Source organism: Babylonia areolata, chromosome 1, assembly GCF_041734735.1.
Source record: "Babylonia areolata isolate BAREFJ2019XMU chromosome 1, ASM4173473v1, whole genome shotgun sequence".
Taxonomy (NCBI): Eukaryota; Metazoa; Mollusca; class Gastropoda; order Neogastropoda; family Buccinidae; genus Babylonia; species Babylonia areolata.
In genome coordinates this window covers 70660114-70676717 of record NC_134876.1, presented here as the reverse complement: position 1 = coordinate 70676717, position 16604 = coordinate 70660114, and the positions used below count along the sequence as shown (strand labels likewise).

Here is a 16604-nt window from a genome sequence, read left to right as displayed (position 1 = left end):
AGATCGTAAAAATCTCCACCCTTTACCCACCAGGTGCCGTCACCGTGATTCGAACCTGGGACCCTCAGATCGAAAGTCCAACGCTTTAACCATTCGGCTATGGCGCCCGTCGTTGGACTTCCGACCCAGTGTTCACCAGTGATCAGGGTTGGAGACACCGTTTGGAAAGGCAATTCACTCCGACTTTCCTCACTCTGTCTAGGTGTGAATGGGTTCCCGAGTTCGGTTAGGAAAGGTTTAAGCGGCGGAAGGAGAGGATTAGGCCCTGCATTCGATATCGAGCCCAAGAAACAGTGGATATGAACTCACTGCCCCGGTGGCCGTAAATGGCTGTCAGGCCTTTTTTTTTTTTTTTTTTTTTTTTTTTTTTGGGTGGTGGTGGTGGTGGTGTTTTTTAGCACTGTGTAAGCTTTTAACTTTGTTGCTTAGACAAATGTATTATGTATGTGTTCACACGAGAGAACAAAGGGAAGAAACTTGTGTTCAAACCATCTGAACACAAAGTAAGAAATACACGCTTTTCTTTTTCTTTTTTTGTTTTTGTGATTCAATCGTGAAGTGTGGAGGTCGAGGACAGGTCTACTATAGCCTTGAGATGGCCTTAGTGGTCGGCGAGTCTCTAAGCACCATAATTTGATTTACGACACAGTAAAGAAGGGGAAAGCGTGAAAGATGTGTGCCGTGGGCAGAGACCGAGTATTACAAGCCACAAAGGTCAACAACAACAGCAACAACGACGAAAGTACAGTCATGGTTCAAATTCCCTTGACACGAACAAAAGATGCCGATGATAACTCTTGGATAAAGGAACCATGAATGAACAACGCACACACCACCACCCCCATCTATTGCAGGCTGCTGCGTGTTATTCATGCAACGGTCACCTACAAAAACAAAAACAAACAAACAACAACAAAAAACAGCCGATCTATTCATTTTTCGTTTCATATTATGTGTGTGCTCGTGCGTGTGGGGCTTGCACAAAAAAAAAGCCGATCTATTCGTTTCTCGTTTCATACTTCTCTTTTCTCTCAAGTCACACACATGTTCATTATATCATTACAAAATCTTTTCACACACAAAATTAAAAACCACGTTGTTCTAAATCAACTGAGGTAAATGAAAAATTTAACAAAGAATGAAGACATCAAACAGTAATGATGCAAAGCTATTTCAAATACATAAAATATCACAAACGAATTTGCGTTGAACTGGTTGCTCCTGATGGCATCCTGCTGATCCATTCAACCGCTTTCGTTGTGTGCTAACGTGTTGAGATAAAATTCCTTATTTAGATATTTTTAGAATAAGGATTTCTTTCTAAATGAGGCAAAACCACCCTTTGAATATTTCATGCTGGCCGGAACAGGGGTGCGAAGGAAGTATCGCCCATTTTTCGCGGTCACGCAGCTCAATCTCTCTGTTAAAACACAGCACCATCAATTATTCGCTGGGAAACAATGCTGTGTGTTTGCTTGGCTTGGGGGGGGGGAGGTGGCAGCGCGTGTGCGCCGCGCGCGTGTGTGTATGTTTGCGTACGTGTGTTTGTGCGTTCGTGCGCGCGCGAGAGAGAAAGCGTGTGTATATTGAATTGTCCTTTCTCACTGTTTCTCCCTTGCTTGTTCCAAGTCCTACCGTTTTGTTTTGTTTTACACAATCCTTCTCTTCCTTTTGATCCCTCTCTGTCTTTTCATCCTAATCCACCCGTCTATCTCCGCTCCTCCTTACTCCTTGTCCCCCGCGACCCCCACTCCACCCAACCCCAAACTGATAAATGAATGAAATAAAACAACAAGAACAACGAAAATTAAAGTATTCAATGTTCCTCGCCTCTCCCACGCCCAGTCGCCACCACTGCCAGCACAAAAGAACAATCAGAAAGAAAGAAAGAAAGCAAAAAAAAAAATGGCGTCTTCATAATTGACAGAACTGCCAGGCGCGCTACTTTGTTCTGCATCTCTGAATAGAAAACCCACTTAGGCCCGGCCCCCAGGAAAAATCAATTCCCCAAACAAAGTGGCTCACAACGGGCGACACATCGCCACTATGGGGGAGGGAAGGGGGGAGGAGAAACGAGAGCACTGGAAAACTCCCTCTTGGCCCCCCCAGCCCCTCCCTCTCCGCCAACTCGTTCACCCCTCCGGGAGGATGGGACGAGGGGGAAGGGGTGGGAAGGGATGATTAGATCAGCTGATCGAATTTTCTCCCTCTGTTGTAAAGCAACTTGATCCACCACCATCCCCCCACCCCCCACTCTCACAAGACCCCTACCCCTATCCATTATCCCCAAACTCCCTTCCCCCCCCCCCCCCTCCCCCACCATGCCCACAACCATAGAGGGCAGATTTGGCGTAAAGCGTACTGCGAGAGTCCCCCACTATTCTTTCCAGGAACCCCTTCCCCCAACACCCACCCCACCTACCCCACCAACCCACTCACCCCCTGCGACATCATGTCACAAATACATTACCCCTTGCCATTCTTCTATCATGCCAAATGTCGTCGTGCTCTCTCTCTCTCTCCTCCCTCTCTCTCTCTCTCTAGTATTTTCCAACCGCCACATGTCACTCCGCCGTCTTCTCGTCTGAGCCAGGTATATATATATGGATCGGTCTCTTTTTATGCCACCTGTGGCCTCTGCCCTTCTTAAATTGAAACGGAACAATGGCGCTCTAGTTTCTTCACCTTTTGAAAACAACGGCGGCGTCTTTCGTCAGCTCCTATTGTCGTCGTGCAGTCGCGATGCAAGTAAAATACCATGTCAGAAAGAAAGAGCGTTTACAGCTCTTTCAGCCAGGCCTGTCAACCGTACAGCCTCGTAAATTGTTCCTCTGTCTTTGTTAACTGCTAAAAGTGGGCTCACGTTTGTTTGTTTGTTTTTGTTTTTTGTTGTTGTTGTTGTTGTTGTTCTGTTGTTGTTTTTTGTTGTTGTTGTTTGTTTGTTTTTGGAGGGGGGAGGGAGCGGGAGGTTCTTCCCCAGAAGTCGACAAGTGACACTGTCATTCTTCAGCCAGCCACCCCAGTCTGTCTGTCTCCATCAACTATACGGAAAATACGACTCTTACATTTGCTCGACTACGGTTCTGTACGTTCTTCTTCAACGCATCTGATGTTTTGTCATACATACTGCTAAGTGTAGCGGATATCACTCCAGATAACGGCTGTCTTTGGCCATGTTTTCACCTGTCTTTAGCCGTGATTCCTCCTGTCTATGCCATGTTTGTTTGCTTTTCCAATCACCTTTGGCCATATATATTATTCATTTTTCACACAAGGTAAATGGGAAAATAATGTGGCAGGTGGACCAAAATATTTCGACGAATCCGAACTGGATCACGCACGAGTCCTCCTCCTCCAATCGGCGGCGACCGCTGCACGAGCCGCGCGACGTGCATGACAATAATGCACGTGCTCATTAGTCGTCATCAACTCAAGCGGGTACGATAAGGACGTCGTTAGCGCCACAGCCAGCCGTCATCACAAAGAGCACAATGACGTTCACATCCACGCGCACAGGGGGCTGTCTGCACACTCCACCCCCTCCCACATCTCAAAACAAGGGCACAGATGTCGCTGCTCAGCGTCAGCGAAGCGTGGCAGGTAAGCAGGAGGGCGGGAGGCAGTAAGGGATCAACTCTGAACAGAAAGGACGCTTGTCCTAATTGTCAACTCTAACAGCAGGCGGGCCGCCCCACCACCCACTGAATGAGAAAGGACTCGAGAGAGTGTGTGTGTGTGGAGAGACAGAGAGAGACAGACAGACACAAAGACACAGACAGAAACAGAGAAAGACAGAGAGAGACAGACACAAAGATAGACGCAGACAGAGAAGGAGACAGAGACACACACAGAGAGAGACAGAAACAGAGAAAGAGAGAGAGACAGACACACACACACACACACACACTCACACAGGGGAGACAGAGAGAGAGAGAGAGACGGGCAGGGAGGCAGGAAGGAGGGGATGCAAGGAAGGAAGCAAGCAACAGCTGTTGCTGCGTGGATGCGAATACGGACAAGCGGCTGTTGAAGGCAAAGCAACAATCACAGCAATGGGAGTACGTGCTCTTTTATCACAGGACGTGGAGTCATCACAGCAGGCTGTGACAACAGTCAATGGACACGGTCAACTCTACCCCCAAAGCTGGGGACATCGAGCTGATCAGAAAAGGGATCCTTGTCGTCAAACAGACCACCCCCATCCAAGTCGGTCCTTCAAAGGCCATGGTGCCTGCCTTAATATAACTGACATGGCTTTTCCCTCTCCGCGTGTTTCTCTCTGCACGTCACACATACACACACGCGCGCGCGCACTTCTCTCTCCCTCTCTCTCTCCCCCCCTCACACACCCATCCATCACCACCACCCCCAACACACACACACACACGTACACGATTCAATGCTCTAAAATCGGAAGGTTTTTTATATATATATATATATATAATGTGAATCGCATTCGTAATGAACAGTTTACGGGTCACACCGGATCACGCCGTAATCCCATTCACACAGGACAATTTATTCGTTTTCAGGCAAGAGGATTGTTCTGTTTTCGGCACTGAAATCTCATTCAGGGGTGGGGGTTTGGGGGGGGTGGGGGGGGTCAATTCCAGGACGACAGGAAAGTTCATTTTCGGCCAAACTAATCCACTGTTCTTGTGACGTGTAAAGAATGTGACGTGTATAGACGTAAGAGCAGGGAGTCGGGCCCGAGGGGCGACTGTTGAAGAACGAAACAGTTCTCTTTGTTTCAGCAGAAAAGTGCATGATGTTGGCCCATCATCGGCTGGCTGAAAATCCCCCACTTCCTAATGACACACTGTCCAATTAGTGTTATCCTTTAAAGTCCCCTCCTTCCGCAGTTTTCACATTCCATGACGTTTGTTCTCACCTTGCCTTTTTTTTTTTTTTTTTTTACTATGTCGAATGGATTCTGATTGTCATGCTTGCTTCAAACTCTGCTGCATACTCCTTACACACACACATACACAGAATGTTGCGCGCGCGCGCGCGCACACACACACACACACACACACACACACACACACACACACACACACACACACACACACACGGCCCACGAGGTACTGAACGCAACTGACGAGGAAACTAATTGAACCAGACAAACCCTATTACAGGAACACACACACACACACACACACACACACACACCAAAAAAAAAGAAAGGGGGGAGGGGCTGCATCAGAAAAAGTAACCTTCAGCAATCAGTGCAAATTTTCGCTGTGCCAACGACCTAGAGGACACACACAGGGGGCAGCAATATATAACACACACTGTTCACCATTGAACTGTGACCCGACCCACCCAGCCATGGAACGCTGATCACACTAATCATATTTATTGGAAGACTGCGTCCTTTATTTCTTCTTTTTTCTTTCTTTCTTCACGTTCTTGTTGGCGCTTTTATCGTGGGGAAGAGGAAGACAGACAGAGAGACAGACAGATAGATATAAACACTGCGTTGTTTGTGAAGTCACAGAACTGCACCACCGCGCTTGCTTACAAGTGAAAAGGAATCGGGACACTTTTGTCATCAATGTTTCGTACGCTGTTATCGCTCTTTTTTTTCTCTTTTTTTTTCTTCTTTCTTTTTTTCTTTTTTTTGGGGGGGTGAGGGGGGGGGGCGAGGGTGCCGGGGGAGGGGTGGTTGTGGATTTTTTTTTAGCGGGTTAGAGGGGGTGTGGCAGTGTTTGGAGGGTGGGGGAGGGGTGGGAGCTTGATAGTGTCGGGGTGGATCAGAAGTCTGTCTGGATGGTGGTTCGATTTATTGTCTGCACAAATTGGTGGTAATTCTCTCTCTCTCTCTCTCTCAAGAAAGAGAGGCATGTGTGGGTGTGGGTGTCACCGTGTGTTTTTCTATGCGTGGGTGTCCCGAGTCTGTGTAGAGGAATGGTTTGTATGTGCTTGCTTGCGCACGCGCGAGTGTGTGTGTGTCAGTCTGTGTCTTGCGTAGTTTCAAAGAAGAATGGAAAAATAGGAACAACAAGAAACAGTCGTGACAGGAAAGAAAAAAAAAAGAGGAAAAATCTTCATCTAAAATACCCTTCCCCCCAACACTATCCCCGCCCACAACCACCACCACCACCACCACCACCACAGGAATATAACGACATTTTAACGCAAAAACGGCTCTCCTGCCTCCAAAACACAAACGCTCAAGGTCGACGCATGTCATCGTTCTCTCTCACTCGTTATCTGACAAGCAGTGGTATTACCGAAGCCATCGGGGCTGACATGACTCCTCGTACCATGATTCTCTATCTCTGCAGACAGACTGCGTCTCGCTGCATTGGGTAGGGGGAGGGGGTGGATTGGGAGGAGCACCTTATTGCGACACATGAACTGTACTTGCGCCGCTTGCTCGTTCTTACGATTCAACCGCACCACTTTTTTTCCCCCCCACGTGCGGTGTTTTTCTGAGACATCTCACCGCTGAACAGAAATAAACTTAATCTGTTGCAGAATCTGATGCATTGATCTAATGAGGTGCATGGGTGCATGGGGTTAGGTGTGTGTGTGTGTGTGTGTGTGTGTGTGTGTGTGTGTGTGTGTGTGTGTGTGCACGCGTGCGGGTGAGTGTAATCATGCGTGACGGAAGCAGACAGACAGATAACGAGAGGCCAGGAAGGTGAGTAAAGCCTTTCCATGTCTGCGTTGGTGTCCATGTCTGTGTCCAACAGTACTTTTTGTGTGTATTCTCTTCGTGCATTTTTTTTTTTAAAGGCAAGTAACAGAGCCGGTCAAGAAAGAACAGAAAAGATGAACCGGTGCTTCCATACCTATACAGCATGAATAATGGCATTACGTGTAAGACAAGCAGCAATCTAGCTTCCGAATATAGAAGCTTAAGGAAAACGTATTATGTCATCATATTTAGTTATGCTGCGAGCGGTGGAGCATTACATGCCATCTTCGGGGTCTGACATACTGTCACACAGATGTTATTACCACTGGGACATTGCACGATTCCCTTTATGTTGCATAATACTAGACAGACAGACAGACAGAGACAGAGAGAGACAAGGAGAGTGAGAGACAGAGACAGAACTCAATCCGGCACCAATACAGTGTTTGCGGTTATTACTTGCTCTTTTGATTCCTGTGTGTGTGTGTGCGCGTGTGCGTTTGCTTGTTTATAATTTGCGCATAGGTGTGAGCATGTGTGAGAAATGTGGGCAAAACTACTTTGATTCTTCGCACTGTTACAACATACACACTTTCTTTTATCTTTTTTTCTTTGAAGTCTTTTTCATGTGCGTATTTTGCAGACATAGGATCTTCTTAGAACTGAAAGGAAATACATTGATCCTCTGCAGAATACGTTTCAGTAATGGGAGTGGAAACAGCAGCTGAGATGGGTGGAGTGTGTGTGTGCGTGTGCGTGTGCGTGTGTGTGTGTGTGTGGAAACAGCAGCTGAGATGGGTGGTGTGTGTGTGTGTGTGTGTGTGTGTGTGTGCGCGCGCGCGCGCGCGTGAGTGTGTAGTTATGTGTATTTGTGCACGGGTGTGAGCGTGTTTTCTCAAGACAGGACTACTTTGTCTGATCCTTTGCACTATTACAACATACGCCCACTATTTCTGTGCAGAAACCACAAATACCAAACGAACGAGAGATGTCAGAGACACAAATGGTAAGACCACTGCCGGAAAGGAGAGGGGTACGGCGCGGGGGGTGTGGGGGGTGTGGGGGGTGGAAGGGGGCGGGCCTATAAAAAAAAAAAAAAAAAAAAAAAAGGTCCATCCCCTCACCTGATCCCTGATAAACATACACCGTTCTTTTTTTTTCCCCCGTTGTTTTTCTTTCTCTCTGCAACCACATCAACAGGCCGCATTGCTCCATGTATAACATCACCCCTACGCCGTCTGTACCAGATCTTCCCCACAGTGCATGACGAGTGAGACCCGTTCCGCGGAGGTCCCCCACCCCCACCTCCAAAACCAACACGCCACCTCCTTTGGTATTTCCTTTCCCTCCCCTGGCATAGAAAACTTGTAGCTTCCCTATGATCATAAGGTCAAACAACCAATGGAGAGTGGTGGTGCATCAGCAGCTGCGTGTAATTCTGACATGTAAGACAAGGAAACTAGCGGTGAATGAGGGGGGAGGGGGAGGGGGAAGGGGTGCACTGAGGGAGGATTTGAGGAGGATTACGAAAGACGAGGAGGCAGGATACGGTGTTGAGGAGCACTGGTCGTAAGAGCGGGTACAGTGTTGTGGGTTGTTGTTTTTTTTTTGTTTTTTGTTTGTTTGTTTGTTTTTAACTTCTGCGGGGTTCGTGGGTTATGCTGAATGTGCTCCGTTAGCGGAGTTGGCTTTTTCCCTGTCTGGCTGTTTCGCACTCCGTCTGTTTTCAAGCAAGCTTACTTCAACAATGAAAGGAGACACGAAAGAAGGAAAACGTTACAATATAGGCGCGCGCTCGCGCGCACACACACACACACACACACACACACACACAGAGAGAGAGAGATACACACAGACACAGACAGAGAGAATGCTTTCAAAACGGAAGGTCAATGAAAATAGCCTTCGTAATAAACAGATCCACCTGATTCACGCTGTAATCCCATTCACCGGGGACACTTCGTTTTCTTCCAGCAAACAGGATCGTTCAGATTCCAGCCAATCTCATTCAGTGTTCTTTTTTTTTCTTTTTTTTTTCAGCGGAAAACATCGTGCAGTTACTAATGTTCTCCCGTCTTCCCCGAGCTGAAATTGCCGACTTCCTGGCATTGTTTCATGGGCCCTTTACTGTTTTCCTACACTCTTATCGCTCGGCAGTTTGACATTTCACGACCTTTCTCCTCACCTTGCATTTTAATGTCGGTGGGATGTTGATCGTTATGTTCGCTGCATACTCCTTTTTTTTTTTTTTTAATATCATACTTTTTTTTTTTTTTTTTTTTTTTTTTTTTTACATCTCCCCCATTTCTCTGCTGATGTCAGTTTGACATAACTGATAAAACAACACAGGCGAGATCTTCAAACCTCATGTGTAATACCATCATACGACTTGTGAAAGCGGAAAGAATAAACTGATATATAAATAAAGATTGCAGAGTTTGAAATTCCCTCGTCAGAAGGCGCATTCTGACTGGCATTATGCTGTGACCATGACGTTTGAACTGTGACTTGGATATTCAATGCTAGTTTACACTCTGCTCAAAACCAGTCAATGTACCGACCTTGAAGAAGATTGTATGCAAGGCCGAAGCTCTTAATCATCGCCCAAGCTGTTTCTCGGACTTAGTCACGTTAATATTAACACACACGATGAAGAAAAATCGTTCAGCTAAGGAACACAGGTGGACTAGCAAGCACGCATGCATCCACTTCATCAACAACCCAATCCCCCCTCCATTCACGCACAGACAAGTGCACGACACACACACACACACACACACACACACACACTGCCCACGGCAAAAAGAACACACCGTGCGACTGAAGTGGGAAATGGCCCAACCAGACTAAACCCCTCACCCCATTACAGGCAAAAATTGCTCTTTGGTCTGAAGTTGGCTACAATCGCTTGTATTGCTGATTTCGCTGTGTCGACGACCTGAAGAATATACAGTGAGCTGTTAATACCCTGTGTGTGGGGGGGGGGGGGGGGGGGGAGGTGGGGGGGGGGGGGGGGGGAGCACACCGCTGAACTGTGACGGTACGTAAGTCAACCATGAAACATTGGTCTCACAAATAATGCGTTAAACATTAGTCAACCATGAAACATTTATCCCACAAATAGTGCGGCAGTGCAATCGATTTCTGGACCAAGCCCCTACAGCTGCAATCAAAGGATTTGGATCTACTTCTTTGTTGTCAGGGTTGCGTCCAAACTTATCGACTTGTATGGGATGATGGGGTGGGGAGGGTAGGGAAGAGAGTGAACGGGGTGGGAGTAGAAGAAAGGTGGTAATGCATAAATACGTAACTTACTTCTATACTGTTTATTCTTTGTGTGTGTGTGTGTGTTGGGGGGGGGAGGGGGGGGGTGGGGTGCGCATGATCTCTTGCGTGCATATGTGCGAGTGTAAGCGCGTACATGCGTGAGAGAGAGAGAGGAAGAGAGCGAGGGGAGACAGACGGATAGAGACAGAGTGCTGTGGGCAATGGTATCGATGACCGCCTCTGCAAAGGACAGTGCGTGTGTGTGTATATAATTATATATATATATATATATATATGTGTGTGTGTGTGTGTGTATACATATGCGTATATAAATCTAGACAGATATACAGATGTAGATATATAAATATTATGACGACGTGAGTAACGCAAGCGGCACTCCGGCTTCCAAAACTCAAACGCCCAAGGTCGACCTATGTCACCATTATCTCTGCCAATCTGACAAGCAGTGGCACACCTAAGCCGTCGGGGCCTGACATATGTCATGCAAACCTCTGTTGGGGGTCATAACGATTGTCTTATAGTGGCGGTTGCATCGCACTGGGAAGAGCAACTGGCGGCACATAAACCGTGCTTGTATTACAGTTGCTTGCTCTTTTGGATTCCGCCACACTCACTTTCTGCCTGCATTTCTTTGAACGTCTTTTATGTACGGAATAATTTTCTGATATATCCCCGAAATGAAAGGAAATGTACAGATACTAATCTCTTGCAGAATCTTTCTGAGAAATAAAGAATGGGAAGCGGAAAGGGGGATGCGAACTTTGTGTGTGTGTGTGTGAATGTGAGCGTGTGTGTGTGTGTGTGTGTGTGAATGTGAGCGTGTGCGTGCGTGCGTGCGTGCGTGCACGTCACGTGTATGTTAGTGCACGCATGTGAGCATGAAATGCCATATTCGTTGGTGGTTATTTCTATTTCCTCCCTATACTCTTGCGATGAATATTATCTCTGTGCTTTCTACCCATGGACATTTGCTTATATGTGTAGCTTAGTGTAAGCTACTATGGATAAAAAAAAAAATTAACTTATAAAAACAGTGGAGTGGGCTGGGTGTGCTCAGTCTGATCCCTTGCACCATGCATGAATCCGCAAACAACAACGAACGAGATACGCCAGTGACATAGAGGCAGCAGGGGCCACTGTACTGTATTGTAATGTATTTCTCTTTTCATCACAACAGATTTCTCTGCGTGAAATACGGGCTGCTCTCCCCAGGGAGAGCGCGTCGCTACACTACAGCGCCACCTTTTTTTCTTTTCTTTTTTAATTTTTTTTTATTTGTCGTCCCTATCCACTGCACGGGGGCAGAGCATTGACCTGCATGTGTTCATCTCAGTCAGTGGGGTGGGGCTAACCCCCCCCCCCCTCCCTCACCCACCTCCCACCCCTCAAAAGAAGGTCCAACTCCTCACCTGACCCTGAAAACCCTGTTTGCGATTGTTTCGTTTCGTTTCGTGTTGTTGTTTTTTTCTGCAACCACATCAACAGGCTGCACTGTCCGACATAACTTGCAGAATTGCCCCCCCCCCCCCCTCCCAAACCCTGTCTGTACAGATCCTCCCATGCGGAGTTTCCCCCACACCCCCCTCCCTTCTAAAACCAACACACCACCTCCTTTGGTATTTCCTCTCCCCCACCGCACGGAAAACGTGGTAGAATTCACAGGAACATCCGTGTCAAACAAGCGTGCAATGGGATGAGGCACACTACACGCAATTCATTCCGACAGGTAATACGAGAAAGCTGGCTGTAAAGGGGGATTGAAGAGGATTACAAACTAAAGACAAAGGGAGTCAGGGATACAGTGTTTCAGAACTCTGGGCGTAAACGGATAGTGTTGCGGGTACAGCTGACTTCCTGTGCCTTTGCTGGCGAGGCTGGGCGCGTTCGTTTTTGCTGAGTGGACTTTTTCTGGTGTCAATTTTGTTTCCAAATCGTTCTGTCTACGAATGCCCAGTGTAGCAACGGAAAAAGGCAAGAGAGAGGAAACGTGAAAAAACACACAAGCGCGCGCGTACATGCACGCATGCACATGCACTCACTCACGCGCAAGCACACATATTCACACGCGCATGCACATACACAGAGAGAGAGAGAGAGATAGAGAGAGAGATCACCGAAAATAACATTACCGAAATAATCCACACAGGAGTTGCAGCGAATACTTTTTTAACAAGTTTTGAAGCACGAGTTTGAAAGACACGCTTGCAGACAACACACACACACACACAGACACACACACACACACACACACACACACACACACCGCGCGCATGCACACAAAAACATTTCACTGCCAAGTTTGGATTCAACATTTGGGTTGTGACTCGACAACACACAAGGGGTTTTCATATCAAAATAGGAAAGACATCACCCAGAGAAGAAAAAAAAAAAAGGTACAGAAAAATCTAACAGACATATCGATGTTGACGAACTCTATGCATGCCACAAGATCTAGGTAAGCAGAAGAAGCATCACACACCCGAAGCTGTGTAAGGGCTGAAAGACAAAACTGAAAAACTACATGTAGATATGAAGCTGGACAAATTACAGACGGAAAGAGAGAGGGTAGGGATGGGGGTGATTTGCAAAGAGGTAGGTTTTAAGCCAGGCTAGAAAAAGCTGAGTGCAAAGGTTTGACGAACCGAAATAGGGAGACGGAGACAGAAAGAGCAGCGGCCGAGTGTGGGGCTGGAGCGCTCCAATCTGGGGATTACGGATCTGACGCTTATCGTAAAGAGCGAGACACGGAGCAGAGATGAAGGCAGTCACAGAGATAGGAAATGACAGATTTCGGGATTGATGCATTTATGACGGAGAGTACTAATCTTGTGCTCTATTCTGCGTGTGAACAGTGAGCCCATGGTAGAAATTGCAAATGAGACTGTAGTGATGAGGACCAGTCGAGCGGCTGATAAATATTTTTGTTTGTTTGTTTGTTTGTTGTTGTTTGTTTGCTTTGGTATGCGCTGAGGGGAGTGAATGGATGAAACAGGCAAACCAGACCAGAGAGAGTTTACAGTAATTGAGACAAAGGCGAATGAGAGAAGAGGCGGGTTTAAACATTGCGTGGGTGGACGGGTAGTTCCGAACAGAAGTTATGCGCCGTAATTGACATGTATGCAGAAAAAGGGTTCAATAGGAGAACCACAGAACAAGTGATAGAGGAGCAGCACCAGGAGGAGGGCAGGAGAGAAAGGGAGAGAGAGAGAGAGAGAGAGAGAAAGTCCATAAGCAGGCTCCCATGCACCCAGATGGCTGTGGTAGGCCGATAGGAGAACCACAGAACAAGTGATACAGGAGCAGGACCAGGAGGAGGGCAGTGAGAGAGAGGGAGAGAGAGAGGGAGGAAGAGAGAGGGAGGAAAGCCCAGAAGCCCAGAAGCAGTCTCCCATGCACCCAACTAGCTGTGGCGGATCAAGTGACAGAAAAGCAGCACCAGGACAGTGAGGCAGAGAAAGAGACAAAGACAAAATTTTTATTACCGAGGGTAATAGATAAGCAAGTAACATGCTTTTTTACATCCAGCCCTCGCCCTAAAGAGGGAATAAAGCTAAAAAAGCGAAAATGAGCAGAAAAAAAAATCACAACACAATCAAAATACACGATTATTTCAGAGAGAGGGAGGGAGGGGGAAGAAGAGAGAGAGAGGGAGGAAAGCCCAGAAGCAGTCTCCCATGCACCCAACTGGCTGTGGTGGACCAAGTGACAAAAAAGCAGCACCAGGACAGTGAGACAGAGAGAGAGATGGGGGGATGGGGGGGAGGGAGACAGACAGACAAGAAAGCCCAGAAGCAGTCTCCCATGCACCCAACTGGCTGTGGTGGACCAAGTGACAGAAAAGCAGCACCAGGACAGTGAGACAGAGAGAGAGATGGGGGGATGGGGGGGGGGGGGAGACAGACAGACAAGAAAGCCCAGAAGCAGTCTCCCATGCACCCAACTGGCTGTGGTGGACCAAGTGACAAAAAAGCAGCACCAGGACAGTGAGACAGAGAGAGAGATGGGGGGATGGGGGGGGGGAGGGAGACAGACAGACAAGAAAGCCCAGAAGCAGGCTCCCAGGCACCCACCTGGCTGTGGTGGGCCCGCTCGCTCTTCAAGCGGGTCAGGTCCCTCTGGAGCCGGCTGATGGTCCGCCGTGACGTCACCTTCTCCTCCTCCAACTGACGGCTCAGCTCCTCAACCCTCTTCTCCGTCACCGACTGTCCAACACACACACACACACACGGTGCAACGTTCAGTTTGGGGTGGGTGTTATTACTATATTTCCTTTTATTTCTCGGGGATGTGTGCGTGCGTGCGTGTGTGTGCGTGCGCGTGTGTGTGTGTGCGTGCGTGTGTGTGTATTTTGTGTGTGTCTGTGTGTGCGTGTGTATGTATGTGTGTGTGTGTGTATTGTGTGTGTGTGTGTATTGTGTGTGTGTGTGTGTGTGTGTCTGTGTGTGTGTGCCTGTGCGTGTATGTATGTGTGTGTGTGTGTGTGAGTGCCTGTGCTCTGTGCGTGTGTGCGAGTGCCTGTGCTCTGTGCGCGTGTGTGCTCGCATGCGTGAGCAACAATTCCTCTGTTTTCTACCACCCGAAAGACTAGCACTTAAGCCATACACGTCTAAATTTGGATGACGCTGAGGACAGAAAGTACTTACCGGGTCCAGAAAATGAACAAGGCAAGAAGCACTCTTAAAGAACGAAAGACAGACAAACTGAAAGTAACAATCACTATATAAATAACTAGAGACAGACAGTTCATTTGAAACTGACCTTCTCTACATAAATAACAAAATGCTTAAAAAGTATTCAAAATACCTTTAAACTATAAACCAGTTGTATACAGAAAAAAAAATCGGGAATATTTGTTTCCCCCCTACATTTCTTTATTTCCATCATGTGCGTCGATTGCAACAGGAGGAGGAATCGGTTTGGGCGGCGGAGGGGGGCGGGGGCGGGGAGGGGGGAACCGGGGGGTGGGGGGGGGGGGTGTCTCATCTGGACAGTGACAAGTAATGTTCACTGGACCATCTTCTGATTCTCTGCTGGATTTCACCGCTCACATCAGACTTGGGAGAGAGGGGGGTGGTGGTGGTGGTTCACAATGGAATTCTTTCAATCAATTTTTTTATGCCATCGAAAATATGCGCGTGCTCCCCCATTCATTGAAAAGGGCGGAGGGAGAGTGGGGGAGAGAGAAAGAGAGAGAGAAGGCGAGGGGGCGGAGAGAAAGGCAGAGAGGGAGGGAGGGGGAAAGAGAGATGGCGAGGGGGCAGAGAGAGAGAGAGAGAAAGAGAGAGGATGGTGGACAAACGACGAGCTGACGGATAGACGCGAACAAATATGTGGAAATTATGTGCGCACACACGCACACACACATACACGCACGCACGCGCACACACACACACACACACACACACTCACAAACACACACACGCGCGCACACACACACGCACACACGCGCGCGCGCGCGCACACACACACACACACACATGCGTGTGTGGGGGGGGGTACTTGTGTGGGCAGAGAGGGGGGTGTGGTGTGGGCAGAGAGGGGGGTGTGGTGTGGGCAGACTGACCTGAGAGAGAGAGGTGTGGGGAGGGTCATCTTCTTTAGTCTAGCTTCGTTTCGCTGTCAGATTAAAACGTGGATTCACATGATCACAGTTCGCCCTGCTCCTGAAAGCTCATTTTGCAAATTGAAGTGTGTGTTGTGGGGGGAGGGTGGGGGGAGAGGTTCGGGTCGGAGGAGGGGGGATGGTTGCGGGGTGATAGGCTGCAGAAGAGAGCTGCCCAAAGAAAACAAAATGGTCAAACGGAACGAATATTCTCCCGTCTTGTCTTATATATGAACTTAATTTGTATTTGGATTGAGGTGAGGTCTTTGCCGATCGATACAAACTCTTCAGAAATTTACAACAAAAACACGCTTACTTTCTACTACGCTTATTTTCACATTTCACCAACAGTACTTGTTATTGTCATTCGGTTCCTCTCTGTCGTATGGGCAGAATTGTCTCGTGATAAGTTCAAATAAACTTTACAAGTCTGCGCGCGCGTGCACATACACACACAGACACACACAGAAAGGAGCTGCCACACAACCCGTTTCAACCGTAGGTATGAAGATAGCGGTTTGAACCCGATGCACGGCAAAATGGGTCATCATGCGTGCGCTCAAAAATACTGTTGGGACAGCTCGAAGGGTCCGTCCAGCTTGCTTTCAACAGGAGCATGCTAGCCGAACGGATCAACTCCCTCCCTCCTCCGTTTGGTGCTGCGGTAGAGCACCAAACTCTCAGTCAAAATGTTTTCAATTCATATCACAGACACACAACATAAAAAAAATATTTTAAAAATAATAAAAACCGGCACGGTCACTGCCTGTCTTAACGTGTTTTCATTCTGGTGGTGTCAATGCGGTGCCAGACAGGTCCCCTTCCCCTCGGTGTTCTAGGCTGGCTATACCCGTCGCCATGTCACAGGAAGTGGGTGTAGACGGTGAACCCGAATGTAACTAACCCCTTCCTCCAACCATCGAACGCAGGACTGATATCTATACTGTTTCACATATGGCAGCAAGAAAAAAAAATTCTCAAGCTCTCCGTATCGGAAACAAAACACCTAATACATGTAACTTTACCCTGGGAACGGCATTCTACTCAAAGGACATCGAGAACCAGAAA

At 47.8% G+C, this 16604-nt stretch overlaps 1 protein-coding gene across 5 annotated transcripts in view; it reads right to left on the bottom strand.

Annotated features, from left to right (window-relative positions):
* The window catches only part of LOC143286749 (uncharacterized), a 276442-nt gene that overhangs the window by 203401 nt on the left and 56437 nt on the right, over positions 1-16604 (bottom strand). For all 5 annotated transcript variants that reach the window (XM_076594492.1, XM_076594483.1, XM_076594502.1 and 2 more), the window contains one exon: positions 14005-14136. In XM_076594492.1, the coding sequence (XP_076450607.1) occupies positions 14005-14136 (132 nt within the window). The remainder of the gene's footprint in view (positions 1-14004; positions 14137-16604) is intronic.